Source organism: Leucopleurus acutus (genome assembly GCF_964270905.1).
Source record: "Leucopleurus acutus genome assembly, chromosome: 18".
Taxonomy (NCBI): domain Eukaryota; kingdom Metazoa; phylum Chordata; class Mammalia; order Artiodactyla; family Delphinidae; genus Leucopleurus; species Leucopleurus acutus.
The window spans coordinates 19,174,909-19,196,025 of NC_139160.1; the positions used below are offsets into that span (position 1 = coordinate 19,174,909).

The following is a 21,117-nucleotide window of genomic DNA, read 5'->3' on the forward strand; positions in this document are numbered from 1 at the left end:
GCAAGGAGGGAGGGAAGAATGGGAAATTGTTGATGAACGGATACAGAGTTTCAGTTTTGCAAGATGAAAAGAGCTATGGGGAAGGAGGTGATGATGGTAGCGCACAGCATGAAAGTACTTCATGCCTCTGAACTGTACACTTAAACACGGTTAACATGGTACATTTTATGCTAAGTGTATTTTACCACAATAAGAAAATAAGATGGATTTCGGTTCCTGTCCCAAAGTGCTTACTGCCTCCCTGAGAGACCAAGCAGGAGGGTAGGAACAGTGTTATGGGAATGCAGACTATAAAGAGAGGTTAATATGAGGAGACCCCGGCCCATTTTACGAAGAAGCGACACAAGAGGCAGGCCATTATGTAATTCCCTCAAATGCTTGCAATCCGTTGAGCAGAAGCTTCCCATTCCAGCTTGAATAACCTAAGGCTTAGGAGACCCTGACCGCGATGGAACCCCTCCCTGTTCTCGGTTTGGCTCTTGCTCCAAGGGTTAGACCCGAGAAGCCCTCGCTGCCCAGCAGATGGCGCTGGAGCCCGCAGGGCACCTCCAGGAGCACAGGGGGCGCTCCCGCCCGCCTCTCGTCCCCCGCCTCGGTGATCCTTCCTTCCGCTTGCCGAGCCCGCCTCTCCACGCCTGCGCGTAGCTGCGCGCACGCTGGCCCGTTGCGGAGAATGGCGGCGTCTTCTAGTGGCGAGAAGGAGAAGGAGCGGCCGGGCGGCGGCTCGGGAGCTGTAGGCGGTAACAGCACGCGTGAAAGGCTGCTGTCTGCGCTGGAAGATCTGGAGGTCTTGTCGAGGTGAGGCCGTCGGCCTGAAGGCCTGGCTGGGGCTGGGCAGGGAGGACTGACTTGGGACCACCGGCCTGTCTTGGGCTTGGTGGGGAGGGCCGCGCTCGGGGCTGCGGCGCACGCTCCCAAGGACAGTGCACGAGGGTCGGGACGTGGGCCCGCAACCCTCAGGGGCTCGGACGGCATATTCCCCCCTTAGAGGACATTTTAATACTGACAGTGACTCTGGAGCCCCTGTCACAATCGTAGCGAACCTTGGAGGTCGCTGGGTGTGAGTCCCTTCGTCCACCGACACTCGACAGACATGTCAGGAACTCCCCTGGGTGCTGCGCGCTGGGAGAGGTCTTGCGGGGGAGGCTGGATGTCGACGAGAAGGAGCCCAGTGTCAAGGGGGAGAGACTTACATGTCAACAGTGACTGTGGCGCGGAGCTTGTTTTGATAGGTAGTTAGGGCAGGCTTCCTGGAGAAAGGACTGCATGGGGCGAATGAGTCCCGCAGACCCGCTAGGCGGCATGTGGCTGGAACAGCATGTGCAAAGGCCTGGAACAGGAGCACGCACGACTTGGTGCTGGAATTACCAGTTTGGGGTGGCTGGAGTGCAGTGTGTGTGGCAGAGGTAGGAGATGACATTGGATGTCCTCCTCCTTATTCTGCCATTTTTCATGGTAATCTGTCAGATTGAAGCGTTCCTTAGCTCCAGTGCATTCACTTGGATGTTAAAATTGTTCTGGTTCTTCCTCCTAAAATGTTCCCATCCCCACTGTTATAATTAATTCTTAATGCAGTTTGCCAACAGTTTCACTTGCCTTAATGCTTCTGCATTTTATCCTTCTGTATTACCTGAGAGCAGAGCTATCTTTTTAAAAAAGCCTCTGGTATTACTTTTCTGCTTTAGAATATTTGGTAGCTTCCCATTGCCCAGGAAGTAAAGTTCAAACTCTTTAGCTTATCGTGCAGTAAAGCCATTCTCCACCCTGTTAATCCATCTTGTTGTCCTTACTTACTGCCGCGTCCCTCTGCCCTCCCATACCCTTTATTCCAGCCTCGGTGAATGCTCCCCATTCTCAAGCTGGCTAGCTTCCTCATCCTCAGTACCGTTTTTACTCCACCTTCAACTTGATGAATCATTCATTTACCCTCCAGAATCCAGTTCAAGTGTCACCTTTTCTGTAGTCAACATTCTTTGACATTTTTGAATAAGTCTTATATATAGGCATACCTTGTTTTATTCCACTTTATTGCACTTTGCAGATTTTTTCTTTTACAGATTGAAGCTTTGTGGCAACCCTGTGTCAAGCAAGTCTGTTGGTGCCATTTTTCCAACAGCATTATTTTTAAATTAATACTGTTTTTATTTTAATTTTTAAACTTTCTTTTTTAAAATTTATTTTATTATGATTATTTTTTTAATTTTTACTTTATATTGGAGTAAAGTTGGTTTACAATGTTGTCTTAGTTTCAGGTGTACAGCAAAGTGATGCAGTTATACATATACATCTGTAACCAAGTCCAGGCTCCTACTGCTCACCACATGACAGGCTAATAAATCAAGAGATGAGGTGTTGGGGCAGGGAATAGAGACTTTATTCAGAAAGCCAGCAAACCGGGAGGATGCTGGACTCATGCCCCGAAGAACCATCTTGCCTGAGTTAGAATTCCGGCTTCTTTTATACTAAAAGGGGAGGGGCTAAAGTCAAAAATTTAGGTCAGCCTCCTGAGGAGTCGTGTTCATTTCTTCCTCCCTGCAGTCTTTCACAGGTGGGCCTGGTCAAGATGTTTCTCATGAGCTCAGCAAAGGTGTTTTAGCTTAATGCTCATTACCCGGAGGGAGGACTCCCAGAGATGGGCCATCATGTATAATTTAAGCTTATAGGCAAGTCTCTTTAGTAATTAACTTGTAATAGAATACAAAGGTTCTTCCCTATTACAGATTTTTCTTTTTCAGATTCTTTTCCCATATAGGTTATTACATACAGAGCTCCCTGTGCTATACAGTAGGTCTTTGTTGATGATCTGTTATATATAGTGGTGTGTATATGTTGATCCCAACATCTTAATTTATCCCTCCCCCCCATCTGTCCCCTTTGGTAACCCTAAGTTTGTTTTCTAAATCTGTGAGTCTGTTTCTGTTTTGTAAATAAGTTCATTTATATCGTTCTTTTAGATTCCACGTATAAGTGATATCATATGATATTTGTCTTTCTCTGTCTGACTGACTTCACTTAGTATGATAATCTCTGGGTCCATCCATGTTGCCGCAAATGGCATTATTTCATTCTCTTTTATGGCTGAGTAATATTTTATTGTATATATGTACCACATCTTCTTTATCCGTTCGTCTTTTAATGGACATTTAGGTTGCTTCCATGTCTTGGCTACTGTAAATAGTGCTGTGATGAACATTGGGGTGCATGTATCTTTTTGAATTACGGTTTCCTCTGGATATGTGCCCAGGAGTGGGATTGTTGGATCATATGATAGGTCTATTTTTAGTTTTTTAAGAAACCTCCATACTGTTCTCCATAGTGGCTGTACCAATTTACATTCCCACCAGCAGTGTAGGGGGGTTCCCTTTTCTCCACACCCTCTCCAGCATTTATTGTTTGTAGACTTTTTGATGATGGCCATTCTAACTGGTGTGAGGTGATACCTCATTGTAGTTTTGATTTGCATTTCTCTAATAATCAGCGATGTTGAGCATTTTTTCATATGACTGTTGGCCATCTGTATATGTTCTTTGCAGAAATGTCTATTTAGGTTTTCTGCCCATTTTTGGATTGGGTTGTTTTTTTGATATTGAGCTGCATGAGCTGTTTGTATATTTTGGAGATTAATCCCTTGTTGGTCGCATTGTTTGCAAATATTTTCTCCCATTCTGTGGGTTCTTTTCGTTTTGTTTAAGGTTTCCCTTGCTGTGCAAAAGCTTTCAAGTTTGATTAGGTTCCATTTGTTTATTTTTGTTTTTATTTTCATTACTATAGGAGGTGGATCAAAAAAGATCTTGCTGCTATTTATGTTAGAAAGTCTTCTGCCTATGTTTTCCTCTAAGAGTTTTATAGTATCTGGTCTTACATTTAGGTCTTTAATCCATTTTGAGGTTATTTTTGTGTGTGGTGTTAGAGAGTGTTCCAATTTCATTCATTTACATGTGGCTGTCCAGCTTTTCCAGCACCACTTATTGAAGAGACTGTCTTTTCTCCATTGTATATTCTTGCCTCCTTTGTTGTAATTAACTGACCATAGGTGCATGGGGTTATTTCTGGGCTTTCTATCCTGTTCCACTGATCTGTAAATGTGTCTTTGTGCCAGTACCATACTGTTTTGATTACTGTAGCTTTATAGTATAGTCTGAAGTCAGGGATTCTGATTCCTCTGGCTCTGTTTTTCTTTCGCAACATTGCTTTGGCTCTTTGGGGTCTTTTGTGTTTCCATACTAATTTTAAGATTTTTTTCTTCTAAAGATCTGCAAAAAATGCCATTGGCAGTTTGATAGGGATTGCATTGAATCTGTAGATTGCCTTGAGTAGTATAGTAATTTTGACTGTATTGATTCTTCCAATCCAAGAACATGGTGTATCTTTCCACCTGTGTCATCTTCCCATTTCTTTCATCAGCGTCTTATAGTTTTCAGAGTACAGGTCTTTTGTCTCCTTAGGTAGGTTTATTCCTAGGTATTTTATTCTTTTTGATGCGATGCTAAATGAGATTGTTGCCTTAATTTCTCTTTCTGATCTTTTGTTGTTTAGTGTATAGAAATGCAAGAGATTTCTGTTTATTAATTTTTGTACCCTGTAGCTTTACCGAAATCATTGATGAGCTCTAATAGTTTTCTGGTAGTGTCTTTAGGATTTTCTTTGAATAGTATGTCATCTGCGGTGACAGTTTTACTTATTTTATTTCTTTTTCTTCTCTGATTGTCATGGTTAGGGCTTCCAAAACTATGTTGAATTAAAGTGGTGAGAGTGGACATACTTGTCTTGTTCTGGATCTTAGAGGAAATGCTTTCAGCTTTTCACCTTTGAGTATGACGTTAGCTGTGGGTTTGTCATATGTCTTTATTATGTTGAGGTAGGTTCCCTCTATGCCCACTTTCTGGAGAATTTTTATCATAAATTGGTGTTGAATTTTGTCAAAGGCTTTTTCTGCATCTATTGAGATGATCATATGGTTTTAATTCTTCAGTTAATGTGTATCACACTGATTTGTGGATATTGAAAAATCCTTGCATCCCTGGGATAAATCCCACCTGATCATGGTATATGATCCTTTTAATGTATCCTGGATTTGGTTTGCTAGTATTTTGTTGAGGATTTGTGCATCTATGTTCATTAGTGATACTGACCTATAATTTTCTTTTTTTGTGGTATTTTTGTCTGGTTTTGGTATCAGGGTGACGGTGGCTTCATTAAATGAGTTTGGGAGTTTTACTTCCTCTGAAGTTTTTTTTTTGTTTTTTTGTTTTTGCGGTACGCAGGCCTCTCACTGCTGTGGCCTCTCCATTCTGCGGCATGTGGGATCCTCCCAGTCTGGGGCACGAACCCACGTCCCCTGCATCGGCAGGCGGACCCTCAACCATTGCGCCACCAGGGAAGCCCTGCAATTTTTTGAAATAGTTTCAGAAGAATAGGTGTTAACTCTTCTCTAAATGTTTGATAGAATTCGCCTGTGTAGCCGTCTGGTCCTGGACTTCTGTTTGTTGGGAGTTTTAAAATCACAGTTTCAATTTCAGTACTTGTGATTGGTCTGTTCATATTTTCTACTTCTTCCTGGTTCAGTCTTGGGAGATTGTACCCTTCTAAGAACTTGTCCATTTCTTGTAGGTTGTTCATTTTATTGGCATATAGTTTAAGAACAGCTAATGGTTAATTGGAAAATACCTCCCTTGCTACTTTTTGAGCCAATTTTTTCCACTTGCTTGAGTTCTGGGTCTTGTTCTGTTTGAAGTATTCCCTTGAGCTCTTTCTTCTTTTGGGAGAATTCTCACCAGAAGCCCAAGTCTAATACTTGATTGACTTCTAGAATTTTTGATAAGGAATCTTGATGACACTGATGAGTGTGAAATTAGTCGAGTTAAAATGATCCTTATTATTTGTTCATTTTGACTAACCACATGGTATGGATGGTGGTAATTAATTTTTCTGTAAATATGTTGACTTTGTGAAGAAGTAACACCCCCTTTGGGAAGCAATGGATGCTGCCTTTTGTTCTGAGTAGGTCTTAGTCTGAGAATTTCAAATCTTTGCCTTAGTATAACCAAAGAACTGTTACATCTCACCCTTCTACTCTGGAGCCCAGTAAATTCGTTTCTTTTCTCAGCTTTACTTGCTGTAACATAATTTGTCTGTTTTGCTGAGTAACCCTAGTATATATTTCATGTCCACCAAGTTCAGGAACTGTGTTTCTGAGCCTACCCATTCAGTATAATGGTCTTTGAGAACATCTCCTGACATTGGACAGCCCAGTAGTCAATATTGAGATCTTGCCTCTAGATTGGCTCCTGGGCTGTCTATCTGTGGTGTGTATACCTGATGCTGTCGGTACCTATAGGAGTGCATATACTTGGTATTCATGTACTCTTTGCCTGAGATAGCATAGCTAAGTAATTTATCAGTTATGTTAAATTTGAGACTAAATTGAAATTCTCTTGTATCTAGATTTGACCAATTTATCCCTCTCTATATTTGATTCTTGATTGTCAAGTATAGCATTTTCCGTTTGATGAAGTGTATTTATCCACTGAAATTCTGAATCATTTAAATTTTCCTCAGGAACCTCGGTGTTTCTGAAACTTTCTCCTTCAGCTTTCCCGTTGTACATGATCACCTGAAGTGCTGAGTTCTCTTTTGCTTCCTCTAAAAGAAGCTGTAGTTCTTCTGCTTCCCATGCTCCAGGAATGCCAAAAAGACTTGGATTTCTCGTTAATTTGTAGTCCTCACTGAATCTGTTGACAGATTGGTTAAAGCCTTCTTCTTTCTTGAGGTGCTCTGCTGCTTGTGGTAATAGCCATTGTCTTAGAAGTTCGTTTTTCTTTTTCTCTGATTTTCTCATGCCGTATCTGCCACATTGTTTTATTTGTTCATCTCTAAAGAAAGATTGGGTGACAGTGAGCAAGTGAGAATTTCTCTCTTTTATAATCCTGGAAATGGTTGTTGGTGGTGATGGAAGAGATGTCACTTTGGTTTGCCACCTAAGACTCATTGGAACTCCTCCACAGAATGAGGCTGCTCCAGTGTGATTGGCTTTCCAAAAAGTCCCATTATGTGGCCAGTCACACATAGATACTTATACTGATTCTGTGATATGTGAAGTTTGTCATTATCCTATGAATGAACTTATTCTCTTTGCATTTTCTTATGAAAAATGAAAAAAACCTCATTATTGTAACCTCTTGACTTTAGAAAGTAGTGGTTGTGAAATTTGGCGTATATATTTTTACTCTTACCTGATTATATAGCCTTCTAGTATATTATTGGGGTGGCCAAAAAGTTCCTTAGGTTTTTAAGTAAAAATGAAAGACACATTTTTCATTTTCACCAAGAACTTCATTGAACACCGTATTCACCCTTTTGTTCCACTACCTTCTGCCATTTTTCAGGCAACTTCATAATTCCATCTTCCCAAAACTGTTTATCTTTTTGAGCAAAGAACTGTTCCAGGTGCCTTTTACAGTCTTCCAGGGAATTGAAATTTCTTCCATTAAGAGAATTTTGTAAAGACCGAAATAAATGGAAATCTGAAGGTACAATGTCTGGTGAATACCGCAGAGGAATCATAACTTCCCAGCCAAACTGTAACAGTTTCTGCCTGGTCATCAAATAAATATGAGGCCTTGTGGTATCCTGATGGAAGATTATGCGTTTTCTGTTGACTAATTCTGGACACTTTTCGTGCTTTCAGTTGGTCTAATTGGGAGCAGTACTTGTTGGAATTAATCGTTTGGTTTTCCGGAAGGAGCTCATAATAGAGGACTCCCTTCCAATCCCACCATATATACAACATCACCTTCTCTGGATGAAGACCGGCCTTTGGTGTGCTTGGTGGTGGTTCATTTCACTTGCCCCATGATCTCTTCCGTTCCACATCATTGTACAGTATCCACTTTTCATCACCTGTCACAATTTGTTTTAAAAACGGAACATATTTGTGACGTTTCATTAGAGAATCACATGCGGAAATATGGTTAAGGAGGTTTTTTTCGCTTAACTTATGTGGAACCCAAACATCAAAGCAATTCACATAACCAAGCTGGTGCAAATGATTTTCAGCGCTCGGTTTCGATATTGTGTGTCAGCTATCTCCCGCGTGGTCTAACGTTGATTGTCCTCAATTAATGTCTCGATTTGATTGCCATCAACTTCAACTGGTCTGCCTGACTGTGGAGCATCATCCAGCGAGAAATCTCCAGCACAAAACTTCACAAACCACTTTTGACACGTTTGATCAGTCACAGCGCCTTCTCTGTACACTGCACAAATCTTTTTTTGCATTTCAGTTGTGTTTTTACCTTTCTTGAAATAATCAAGTATAATGTGCTGAAAATGTTGCTTTTTTTCTTCCATCTTCAATATTAAAATGGCTACACAAAAATTCACCAGGTTTGGTAAGTGCTTTTTTAAATGCATGCTGACATGACAGCTGTCACAGTACAGTCTAACAAAGTTGTTTCGAATGAAGTTAAAGACCACTAAGCGCTGCTAGAGCCATCTATGGAAAAAACCGAACGAACCTTTTGGCCAATCCAATACTTTGTAAGATGTGATAGAATCAGGTAGTCTTTGGAGGAATTTAAAAAAATAGAAACCTATAGGTAGATTGTAGTCTAAAAAGTTTTTCTTAACCTGTTTGTAACTCAGAACTCATTGTAAAACAGAAACCACATTGATAGGAGTCTTGAGGTTTCCCCACCAGCCTATTAATTGTTTACCTGGGGCTTCCCTGGTGGCGCAGTGGTTAAGAATCCGCCTGCCAATGCAGGGCATGGGTTCAAGTCCTGGTCCGGGAAGATCCTGCATGCCGCGGAGCAACTAAGCCCGTGCGCCACAACTACTGAAGCCTGCGCGCCTAGAGTCTGAGCTCCGCAACAAGAGAAGCCACCGCAATGAGAAGCCCGCGCACTGCAACTAGAGAAAGCCTGCACGCAGCAATGAAGACCCAGTGCAGCCAAAAATAAATTTAAAAAATAAATTAATTTAAAAGAAAATTGTTTACCTGAAGTGTAGTATCACAAATAATATAGGACCTAACCCTGTATAAGTTATATTTGTGTGGAAATGTGGGAGGATTCTAATTTGGCATGCCAGGAGTACAGCTGTTTCCTTTGTAGCGCCACAGGGCTCCCACTCCCATAATGAGAGAGAGGACAGGGGGTCCTTCAGCCTCTCTTCACCCTTGGAGTGGACAGAGGTTTCCACTTTGTCCTAGACAGTTAGTGAAGAGCACTGAATCTTACAGACCTCTCCCTCCCTCCCTTAAAGTAAGCCCTTGTAAGGTTTTCTGTTGATTTATACTCCCAGATTGGCAAGAAAGGGTCATTCTGCATCTCCCACCATACCCCCAACCCCTTACCACCATCCCTTCCCCACAGAAACCAGCTTTTATTTAGGCCAGCGGTTCTCAACTCTCTTCATCTCATTAATGGGATGCAGAAAAGGGCTAATATAACATGCTATTTTCATAAAATGTCTGTTTAATCCATTAGCAAGTCCTGTCAGCTCTGCTTCCAAAATATATCCTAAATCTGTCCATGTTTCCCCATTTCCATTACTAAATCCTAGTGGCTAGGACGTAGTCAAAGCCAGTGTCATCTTTTGCCTGGGACACTACAAAAACCACCTAACTTGATTCCCTTTCTAGCTCTCTTACAGTCTGTTCTCCAGATAGTTCAGCAGTTGTTTAAAAATGTAAATCAGGTCATGTCCTTTGCCTGTTTAAAATAATCCAGTAGCTTCTCTTTGCACTTAAGAGTGAAATACTAATCCTGTACCCTGACCTACAAGGCCCTACACAATCCAGCCCGCCCCCTCCCTCCTTTGTCCTTATTTTGTATCCTGCTCCCTGGTGCCTGCTGTGCTCTGGCCACATTTCCTCAAACCCATCTTTGAGCCAGTGAGCTAGCTGGGTCTTTTACCAAGCATTCTTTCCTCCCACATCTCCTGGCTGGCTTCTCTTGTTTAATTCATGTTTTACTTCAAAGATATTCCCATAGAGAAACCTTCCCTGACCACCCAGTTTAAGTAGCCAAACTACCTCACCGACCCTCTCTGGTTTAACACTGCTTTATTTTCTTCCTAACCCCTGTCACTCTGGTTTTACTTATATATTTTTTGTCTTCTCTATTAGAATTTAATTGCCATTGTTCACTTTACTAACCCAACCATCTAGAAAGTGCCTGGCACGTAATAGGCACTCAAGAAACATTTGAATGAGTGAATGAAGACTTTTTATTCCCTTATCTACTTTTTTCATTAATTAGGTAATTAATTCATACATAATGGTGTATGGGAGGGAGGTTGAGTCCAATTTGCACCATCCACTAAAATAGCCTGAGGCTAGTGAGTGGAAGGTGGAACTATGAAGGTAAAAATAGCATGGCAGCCAGTGAGAAGGTACAGACCCTGGGCTGACTAGTAGTGTCAGGTAGTTAATTGTGAAGCTGTCCTCTCCTGGATAATTTCTGAATTAAGTCCCATCTATCAACAGTTTTGAAACTAATATATAGAATATGTGTAAGTATCCCTCTTAGCTGATACCTGTTTGGTTAATTTAAAAATTTGCAGGTGAGAAGTTTTGTGTCACAACTACTCAGTTCTGCCATTGTAGTGGCAAAGCAGCCTCAGGCAATATGTAAATGAAGGGGCGTGGCTACCATCAAAGAAAAGTTATTTACAAAAACCACAGATGGGCTGCATTTGGCCTGTAGACCCCTTATGTAGGAGTTTTTCTTGCATAAACCACACATAATGCATTGTCTGCATTTTCTACTTTGGTTTCTTTAAAGTGAAATGAGCACTTGGACACTCATCAAGCAGACTTAGGGCAGGCTCTTGCTGAGTTTTTATGACTTTACTTCTCCTGGTTCCATAGTTATTCTTTACAAACCTCTGTTAAGTGTTTCCAAGCTTAGGTTTTTATAGAAACAGTTTTTCCTATTCACAGTCATACTTCATTTGTATTTATATACTCAATTTATACAATTATAGTAATAGTAAAGTTTGAATAAATGGGTCTGGTAATGAACACAGCTGAGTCTTGGTGAGAATGTACTGTGCCAGTGAGAGCTGAAGTCCACAGTCAAAGTGGCCTGTGGGGCAATAGCTCTGAGTACTCAGCTTGCTGTGGGTACTGTGAATCCAGCAAGTCAGTCAGGTGGAGATCAGGTAGAGCCTCTATTGTATTTACTTTGCAAACTTTGTTTTTGTTTTATAGAGAACTTATAGAAATGCTGGCGATTTCTAGAAACCAAAAGTTGTTACAGTCTGGAGAGGAAAACCAGGTAAGTGGTTTCTTTTTGAATTAAACACAAAAAAAACCTCCATCATTTCTACAATTTCCTATTTATATTTACTTTGTGTGAGAACAGGAAGATCAGATTCTATTAAATTATTAATTGCAGTTTTTAAATTGATTTTTTTGCATCATTTAAATTGATTTTTTTGCATCATTTAGGTAAGATATAATTGACACGTGTGAGAACAGGAAGATCAGATTCTATTAAATTATTAATTGCAGTTTTTAAATTGATTTTTTTGCATCATTTAAATTGATTTTTTTGCATCATTTAGGTAAGATATAATTGACACGTAATATTGTTTTTTTGTTTTTTTGCGATACGCGGGCCTCTCACTGTTGTGGCCTCTCCCGTTGCGGAGCAACAGGCTCCGGATGTGCAGGCTCAGCGGCCATGGCTCACAGGCACAGCCGCTCCGCGGCATGTGGGATCTTCCCGCACCGGGGCATGAACCCGTGTCTCCTGCATCGGCAGGTGGACTCTCAACCACTGTGCCACCAGGGAAGCCCGACATGTAATATTGTATTAGTTTAAGATGTATATCATAACAATTTGATATAGGTACATAATGCAAAATGATTACCACAGTAAGTTTAGTTAACATCCATCACCTCACATGGTTAAGTTTGTTTGTTTGTTTGTTTTTTGGCCATACCACGCGGCATGTGGGATCCTAGTTCCCCAAGCAGCGATGGAACCCACGCCTCCTGCAGTGGAAGTGTGGAGTTTTAACCACTGGACCACCAGGGAAGTCCCCAGTTTTCTTTTCTTTATTTTTTTTTCCTTAAACAAATTTTATTTATTTATCTATCTATTTATTTATTTTGGGCTGCATTGGGTTTTTGTTGCTGCACATGGTCTTTCTCTAGTTGTAGTGAGCAGGGGTTACTCTTTGTTGCGGTGCGCAGCCTTTTCATTGTGGTGGCCTCCCTTGTTGTGGCACGCGGGCTCAGTAGTTGTGGCGCACGGGCTTAGTTGCTCTGCAGCACATGGGATCTTCCCAGAGCAGGGCTCGAACCTGTGTCCCCTGCATTGGCAGGCGGATTCTTAACCACTGTACCACCAGGGAAGTCCTTTCTCTTCTTATGATAAAAACTTCTAAGAAAATTGCAGGGAAAGTGGCACCTTTTCATGTACCTGTTGACCATTTGCATGTCTTTAGAAAAATGTCTGTTCAGTTCCTCTGCACATTTTTTTTTTTTTTTTTTTTTTTTTGGCGGGCCTCCCACTGTTGTGGAGCACAGGCTCTGGACACGCAGGCTCAGCGGCCATGGCTCACGGGCCCAGCCACTCCGCGGCATGTGGGATCTTACCAGACCGGGGCACGAACCCGTGTCCCCTGCATCGGCAGGCAGACTTTCAACCATTGCGCCACCAGGGAAGCTCCTGCACATTTTTTAAGAACTTTTTTAAGTTGCTGAGATTTATTCTCTTAGCTATTTTCAAATTTACAGTACTGTATTCTTAATTATAGTCACCATGGTGTACGTTATATTTCCAGAACTTATTTATCTTATAGCCTGGAGTTTGTACCGTTTGACCACCTTTACCCATTTTGCCGCCTTCCCCTGGCAACCACCAGTCTGAGCTCTTTTTCTATGTGTTTGGCTCTTTTTACATTCCACATATAACTGAGATCATACGGTGTTTGTCTTTCTCTGTCTGACTTATTTCCTTTAATGCAATGTTCTTAAGGTCCGTCCATGTTATCCCAGATGCCAAGATTTCCTTCTTTTTTTGTGGCTGAATGATATTCCTTTGTGTGTATGTGCGTGTGTATAGATTTACATCACGTTTTCTTTATCCATTCATCCATTCATGGACACTTAGATTACTTCCTTGTCTTGGCTATTGTGAATAATGCTACAGTGAACATATGAGTGCAGATATCTTTTCGAAAATAGTGATCTCATTTCCTTTGGATAAATACTCAGAAGTAGAATTGCTGGATCATATGGTAGTTCTAATTTTAATTTTTTAAGTAACCTCCACACTTAATGGAATGTTTTCCACAGTAGTTGCACCAATTCAGATTCTAAGGGTTCCCTTTGTCTCCACATTCTCACCAACATTTGTTATGTTTTGTCTTTCTGATTATAGCTGTTCTAGCTGGTGCAGGGTCATATCCAGTTGTGTTGATTTGCACTTCCCTGGTGATTAGTGATGTTGAATACCTTCTCATGTATTTTTGGCCGCTTGTATATGTTTGGAGAAATGTCTGTTCAGTTCCTGGTGTCAACTAATAAAATCATCTCAAATTTTACCTTCCCTGAGAAATGAATAAACCTGCTCATTTTGGCATATTGCTAGTTCTGAAAGGTTTGTTTTATTTTGTGTGAAAGAATAGCATATAATTAGAAAAAGCAGAAAACCTTGATACTAATCTCTTCTAAAATAATCATAGATAGGCTATTTTTAACAATGATTAGTAAACAGTACTTTGAAGGTGTTAAGACTTTATGGACTAGCCAATTCACATGTGGATTCTTTGTTTCATTGGAATGTAGTTCTTCAGTATTCTGTTGTCTGCTTTAATCACCTATTATCTGACAGGTCCTGGAGTTGTTAATTCATAGAGATGGAGAATTTCAAGAACTAATGAAATTGGCACTTAATCAGGGAAAAATCCATCATGAAATGCAAGTTTTAGAAAAAGAAGTAGAAAAAAGAGACAGTGATATTCAGCAACTACAAAAACAGCTAAAGGAAGCGGAACAGATACTGGTAAGTTGATAGAGGCTGTTTCTTAATGTAAAAAAGGATACTGTTTACTCTATTTCTGAAAAATAAATCTATTACAATTTTGAAGTGGTAGAAAACTTGAATTTCCAAGTCTAAAAGTGACCCCTTGTCACTTTGGTTAGATGAAAGACCATGTCATTCCCTTTTTTTTTAATGTTTATTTATTTTATTCGTTTATTTATTTATTTGGCTGCGTCTCGTCTTAGTTGCGGCACGCAGGATCTTTTCGTTGTGGCGTGCGGGCTTCTCTCTAGTTCTGGCATGTGGGCTCGAGAGCGAGTGGGCTCTGTAGTTGCAGCACGAGGGCTCTCTCGTTGAGGCGCACGAGCTCAGTAGTTGTGGCACGTGGGCTTAGTTGCCCCGCGGCAACTGAAATGTGGGATCTCAGTTCCCTGACCAAGAAGAAGGCGGATTCTTTACCACTGGACCACTGGGAAGTCCCTCCCTTTTTAATTATTGTTTTCCGATAGTCTGCATTACTTTTGAGCCATATTTTCATTATTTGAAGATTTCACAAGTTTGAATTAATAGAAATGGGAAGTTTTACTTTTATCCTGTCCTAAGTTTTCATTTGTTAATAGTCTAAATCTCTACTTCAGTTTTAGAAATAATTTTTGAAATCAGTAAAAGTATATACCAATTTTATATATTGATTAAAATTTACATTTATTTAGTCTTCCATCCTAAACTAGATGGGATTTGTATGTAAATATATATAGATATAGATATATGTTAAGGACTCTAGTTTTTCCTTTCTTGTTCTTGGCTACTATTTCAAAGAGACAATTTATTTGTTATTATTTGCTCAGTTATTTCACTAAATACTAACTAATGTAATTGTTATGTGGTGGTATTGCAGGAAGACTTGAGTTTGATTCTCATATGGACCAGACATTGCTGGCTCCTCTGTAGATTAGATTTCCAAAAGACAGTGAACACAAGGACTATAAAAAGACTAAATTTTATGATTTAGATAGTGGCAACTAACAGTTATTAAGTACTAGTGCACCAGGCCCTGTACTTTGCACTTCATGTGTATTATCTCAATCTTCATCACAGTTATATGAGGTCAGTACCGTTATTCTGTTTTTACAGACAAAACCATAATTTTAAATGAATACCTACCTTGCCCAAGAGGTAAAAGTTGAGAGATGGAACATAAACCTAGATCTCTCTGACTCCATACTCTTAAATGCTGTGTTACGGTGGAGGATGCATATACTAGGTTAGCTTCATTTTTCCCTTTAGTTTGCCTTTGCCCAGGGGAGGGTGGGTGGAAGAGTTCATTATAATAGTCATTAAGCATGGAGGTAATGGTAATGTATCAATGAATGAGACTGTCAATCCAAGAATTTATCTTGTAAACTAGAAAAAAAATTTTTTTGGTATTTTATCCTTGAACTAGATATAAGAATAGGATGCTTTGGGAGTAGTACATGGTCTGTTTTCTGCCTGTTTATGATAGATGACATAAAGAAAAAATGGTAGTGAACAATCCAATTTACATTTTGTTTCTAACAACTAATGTGTATGGAGATTGACTCATAAATGTTTCTTTTTTTCATTGACTGTAACTGATACAAATGATACCCAAGTGGTGGTTCAGAATATTACAAATAAATTGTGGGGATTTCCAAATTTTATATATTGTTTCTATGGGATAAATGATTTTGTGAATTTAGCCAAAAACTGGGCTTGGTATAGTTTTGAATAATCCATACTTCTTTTTTAAATGTTGTTTAAATTAGGCAACAGCTGTTTACCAAGCAAAAGAAAAACTCAAGTCAATAGAAAAAGCAAGAAAAGGTTAGTACTGTGGGAACACTGAATGACTTTCTGAAAAATCCAAATTTTGGTTTCAAGAAACTGATGAGAGGATTATTGGTAATCATTTGCTGCTGTTGAAAAGTTTCCAATAAATTTTCATTGTAAAGTGTCTGCTATATAGCACTATGCTGGGCATTGCTAGGGAGGTGTCACATCCTTTTCCAGGTTATAAGAAGCAATAATAGAAGTTACGGCTGTTACCCAAATGTGCAATAAAGACAGTGGGTTTTTTAAATTGTTGGGAGAGGAGAACATGGGCTGGAAGCAAATGGGATTTGAGGTGGATCTTGAAAGACACCGTGAAGTCAGAACTAGATAAGGCTTTGGGATGTGCGCACATGTAGTGGTGCTTCTAGAGGCTCAGCGTGGCTTCTCGTCCTGTCCTGCTTCTCTCTTTCAAAGGCTTCCATTTTGGATCTTTTAGACTGCATACTAAAAGTCAGAATTATAATGAAGACTTTGGTTACTTTTAATGATTTGTAGGTATGATTTACATCTAACTCGCCTCTTGTCCTATTTTAGATTAACTGCTGTTAAATGTTTGGTGTGTGTTCTTCCAAATTTTTCTTAGATCTGTAATACATACGTAACAAGAACAATACAAATACATATATTCTAAAATAAAAACCAGGTTGTGCTATACATATTATTTACTAGTGTACTTTTTTAACCTAATGTATATATTTTAAGTATGGAGTGTATCTGTGATGTATGCACTGACAAACTTGTATGTTTACTAGACTGAAATGTTAACACTATCCTCTTGACTCTCTCAGGTGCTATCTCCTCTGAAGAAATAATTAAGTATGCACATAGGATTAGTGCAAGTAATGCTGTGTGTGCCCCACTGACCTGGGTCCCAGGTAAAAGTAATTCTCTTTTTACTAGATATATGTGGTTTTGAAAATTCTTAGGTGACTGTACACAAAAATAGGAAGAAAAGATTTAAATATGGAATGTATTTATCCTTAGAAACATGTTTCATATTTTCACATCTTTAGTGTCTTATAAGTGATAATATAGGCCATGGGGTTTTATCAGTTTGGTTTTCTACAAAGCTGTTGCCACCGGAAACTGTGTTTCTTTCCTTTTTTAAAAAAAAATAAGTAATTAATAAATTTTAAAAGTATAATATGTGATGATTCTAAAGCTATAGATTTATATACCTGTAAAACCCAGGCTGGCCAGAAGCTAACTTTTTTGAGCCATTAGGATTTCCACAAGGGTTCCAGCCTGAGAAAGAGACAGTCCCGACTCTTAGGGGATAAAGATGAAGCACTGGACACCCAGCAGCAGACACACAGGACTGCAGAGAGCTGGAGTAATTAGAAGTAGCAGAGAAATAAACTGCCACATATATATATATATATATTTTTTTAAATTTATTTATTTGGTTGCATCAGGTCTTAGTTGCGCCACGTGGGCTCCCTAGTCACTGCAGGCGGTCTCCTTAGTTGCGGCATGCCAACTCTTAGTTGCTGTGTGGCATGTGGGATCTAGTTCCCTGACCAGGAATTGAACCCCGGCCCCCTGCATTGGGAGCGCAGAGTCTTATCTACTGCGCCACCAGGGAAGTCCCTTGCTACATATACTGACAGCAGAGACCTCAGGTAGAGCAGCAGCCTTTTGGGAGGAATGGGAGGTAGTTATCTCAGCTCTAGTCAGTCCTGACGGTGGTATTTTGCCATACCTGAAACACTAAGGGTAGCTACGGTTTTGGAGGATAAATAATCTGGAGTTGGTGAGAAAATATTACCAAAAAATTGGTCCAAATCTGGCCAAGTTTTCATCAACCCAGAACTAAAAAGTGTGCTTTCATGATTGGAAATGAATGTTATTGGCTCCTGATACTCCACTGGAATGTTACAGGAATTAGCTTTCCTTCCAACCTCCCCGCAGCGTGCGGCGTGTGGGACCTTAGTTCCTGGACCAGGGATGGAACCCGCGCCCCCTGCAGTGGAAGCGCGGAGTCTTAACCACTGGACCGCCAGGGAAATCCCCAGGAATTAGTCTTTAAATTACGTGATCAAAGAGGTTGGTTAGGAAAAGGTTTTAATTTAGAAGACTCAAGATTATACTTTTCTTTCTTTGTCATTTGGAATGTTTGCTTAAATGAGAGACTTCTCATATAGAGAATAGTGTATTATTGTGAAGATCTAGAGAAGAAATAAAAATACATGTATTTAAAATTTTAATATATTATGTCTTAATAACAATTGATAAGATGACCTTCATATTCCAAAATTGAAAATGTGGCTTGAGTTTTTCAAAGTGAACCAAGGAAAATCAATATTTCAGAGAAGGTATCAAAGCTTATTTTCATATGTGACTGAATTAAAAGCAGCCTTATTTTTTAGGGGACCCACGGAGACCATACCCAACTGATTTGGAGATGAGAAGTGGATTATTGGGCCAGATGAACAACCCTTCCACTAATGGAGTGAACGGTCACCTACCAGGGGACGCACTTGCAGCAGGCAGATTGCCAGGTAACGTTAATCAGAATAATGCTTTCAAACAAAGGTTTTTTTCAGAAATGATGAGGAAGACAGAGATCTGAACAAGTTTGAGGGTCTGGACCCAACTCATTTTAGTTGCTAGGTTCTCTACCAGTTTATCCTCTCTGCTTCCTCTAGTTTAAAGACTGTTCTAGATGGAGGCTATGAAATTAGAATAAACTGATTCTATGTGCCATTTTCCTCAGGAATTAGGCCTCATTAAGCTCCAAACGTAGCTTTTTAAAATGAAGTATATTTTATAAACAGGATAAGATGTATGTATGTTCAGTTTAAAGAATACCAAGTGAGCACACTTGTGAAAAAACCCCAGATTAACAAAGTGACTGACAAAGCTTTTTATGGGCGTTTTAATACCTAAACAGAGTATCACTTTTTGTGAGACTCAGCTCATTCTGAACTTCAGCCTTCCTCAGATTTTGCATATAGGTTTGTACTGTTCTTATGTTTATTTTATGTTCCCCTTTTACCTTTTGTAGGTGACTTGTTTTGTTTTGATCTGGTAGAACATATTAAAAGTTTTTTAAAAGGCATAAAAAAGGGAAAAATTGCTCTTTTTTGAGCAGTTTTAGTATTTTACATATTTCATGTTTTTTCGTGAATTTTTTACATCACTAAAAACATACTGTAGATAGTGCTTTTTTATGCTTAACATTTCATTGTAAGGCTGTCCCTGTGTTATTAAAAATAATTTTATAAACATCGCTGTTGTTAACTATCTAAAGTACAAACTGGGAAGTCACTGTGCATTAGTTTCCCTTGGTATCTCCTCATTTTTCTCATTGTGGTTGTACTGTGTCATAATATGCCAGTCAGGTCCAGGCAGGAGGCAGAAACCACACCAGCAAATATGAAGGAAAATGTAAAGAGCTACTGAGTAGTAACCAGGTACTAACTACTGGACAGTAAAGAGAAGTATATTTTCTAAATGCAGTAATAACAGATGCAGGGAGCAGCTACTGCATGTAGGATGAGGCAGATAGCCAAGGAAGGGACCGACTGAGAAGAGGTTCCCCCCCATCCCCACTCCCCATCCCAAGGCTGATATTCAGCCCGGAGTGGAAAAGGTGTAGCTCTGGCCTGTGGGATGGCAGAGAAGTTAGATGAGGTGTCACAGGCCAGAGCCGGCAAGTAGGAAATTATCCACCAGGGTCCAAGGGAGACTTGCTGGGAAGTCATCCAACTGGGATGCCACTGATGTCCTACACACCCACCAGACACCACAGGAGGGAAACGCAGGATCCCGGAAGGGAAGCCTGTTCCTCCTGTAGAGTCCTTGCAGTGCCCTCTACTGACAGAGCTTAACATTGTGGCTGCTGGCAAAGGAGAAGTGTTTTCAGGGTCCAGGGAGAAGAGTGGAATTGAAGCTTAAGAGGCAGTTTAAACTGGAATACACAGTATAGTTTACATTAGCTACTTATAATATATATATAGAGAATATATAGAAAGTACTATATATGACTTATTATATATGTGCATAAAATATGTATAGACATGAGACATTCGATTTGAAATTATGAACATCTTGAATAGTGACTATAGGAAAGTATGATTTAAAAAAAATAAACCAGAGTCTAAACATCACGTTACTAAAACATCACATTTTTCCATGATAAATTTGATTATTGGCCAAATGTATATTTTGATTTCTAGCCTTTTAAGAAATTTTACTTCAGATTATTTGCATGAAGGTAATTTTTAGTAGAGATGTTCTCATATGTGCTTCTTTCTTTTCTCCAGATGTCCTTGCCCCACAGTATCCATGGCAGTCAAATGATATAGCAATGAATATGTTACCACCAAATCACAGTAATGACTTTTTGTTGGAACCTCCAGGACATAACAAAGAAAATGAAGATGATGTAGAGGTTATGTCAACAGACTCCTCAAGCAGTAGTAGTGACTCTGATTAAGAAAGCATAAGACAAAAACATACAGAATTGAATACTATAGAATTCTGTTTCTTAAATAATTGCAAACCTGTAAAAATAGCCAGGTGATAATCGGCTATAGTGGAATTGTGCTGCCTATTAAAAATCACAGTGGACTTTCTTTATAAAGCCAAAAAGCATGGTTTCAGTTCTAAACCACTAGGTGAATATTTAGAGAAAATCAAAATTTACTGTTGGAAAAAAAGATTATTCAGTTCATTGTTATCTTGTTCTATTTCAGTTGTGTTGGACTTGTGCATAGTAGTTCTGGAAATAAGATTTTAGGGAAATGACCCATGTACATATCACTAATAGGCCTCCTGGAATTATTTAGAAAAGCATAAACAAAGGCAGCGGATCACTGAATGTGCATAACTCAGAATAACAGAAACCCTCATTTGAAAGTAAAGGCCGTTAGCTTCTGTCTCAGGAACAGGAGAAATTGTCTCAATTTGTACTATTTGTAATTATTGTATGTTTTGTAAATAAACTCACTTTTGTTTGTACTTTCTATGCTATTTTTTTAAAATTTCAGCATAGGTAGGATATTGCTGTAAATCCAGTTGCATTTTGTACATACTTTAGAATTTGGAGGATGAATGAACATGAGGTAATGTATACATCTGAACTAGTAATACCAACTTTGGTAGGTTTCTTAAAGGCACACACTGCCATTCTTAGAAGAAATAAAATGAAGTAGTTTTTTAAACTAATTGAAAACTTACCATAATGTCATAACAAGCATAACAAATTGTATGAAAGGTTTTAGAATGGAAAACACTCTGGCCTTCACCTTCCCTCTTA

The 21,117-nt window shown here is 39.5% G+C and overlaps 1 protein-coding gene across 1 annotated transcript; it reads left to right on the top strand.

The window, feature by feature from the left end:
- Positions 1 to 673: 673 nt before the first annotated feature.
- MED4 (mediator complex subunit 4) lies at positions 674 to 21,075 on the top strand (the record flags this gene model as incomplete). The annotated part of the gene is made up of 7 exons (XM_082859665.1): positions 674 to 798; positions 11,216 to 11,282; positions 13,851 to 14,021; positions 15,788 to 15,845; positions 16,643 to 16,729; positions 18,224 to 18,355; positions 20,123 to 21,075. The coding sequence occupies 7 exons, from the start codon at positions 674 to 676 to the stop codon at positions 20,293 to 20,295; spliced, it is 813 nt and encodes a 270-aa protein (XP_082715791.1). The 3' UTR covers positions 20,296 to 21,075.
- Between the last annotated feature and the right edge of the window lie 42 nt (positions 21,076 to 21,117).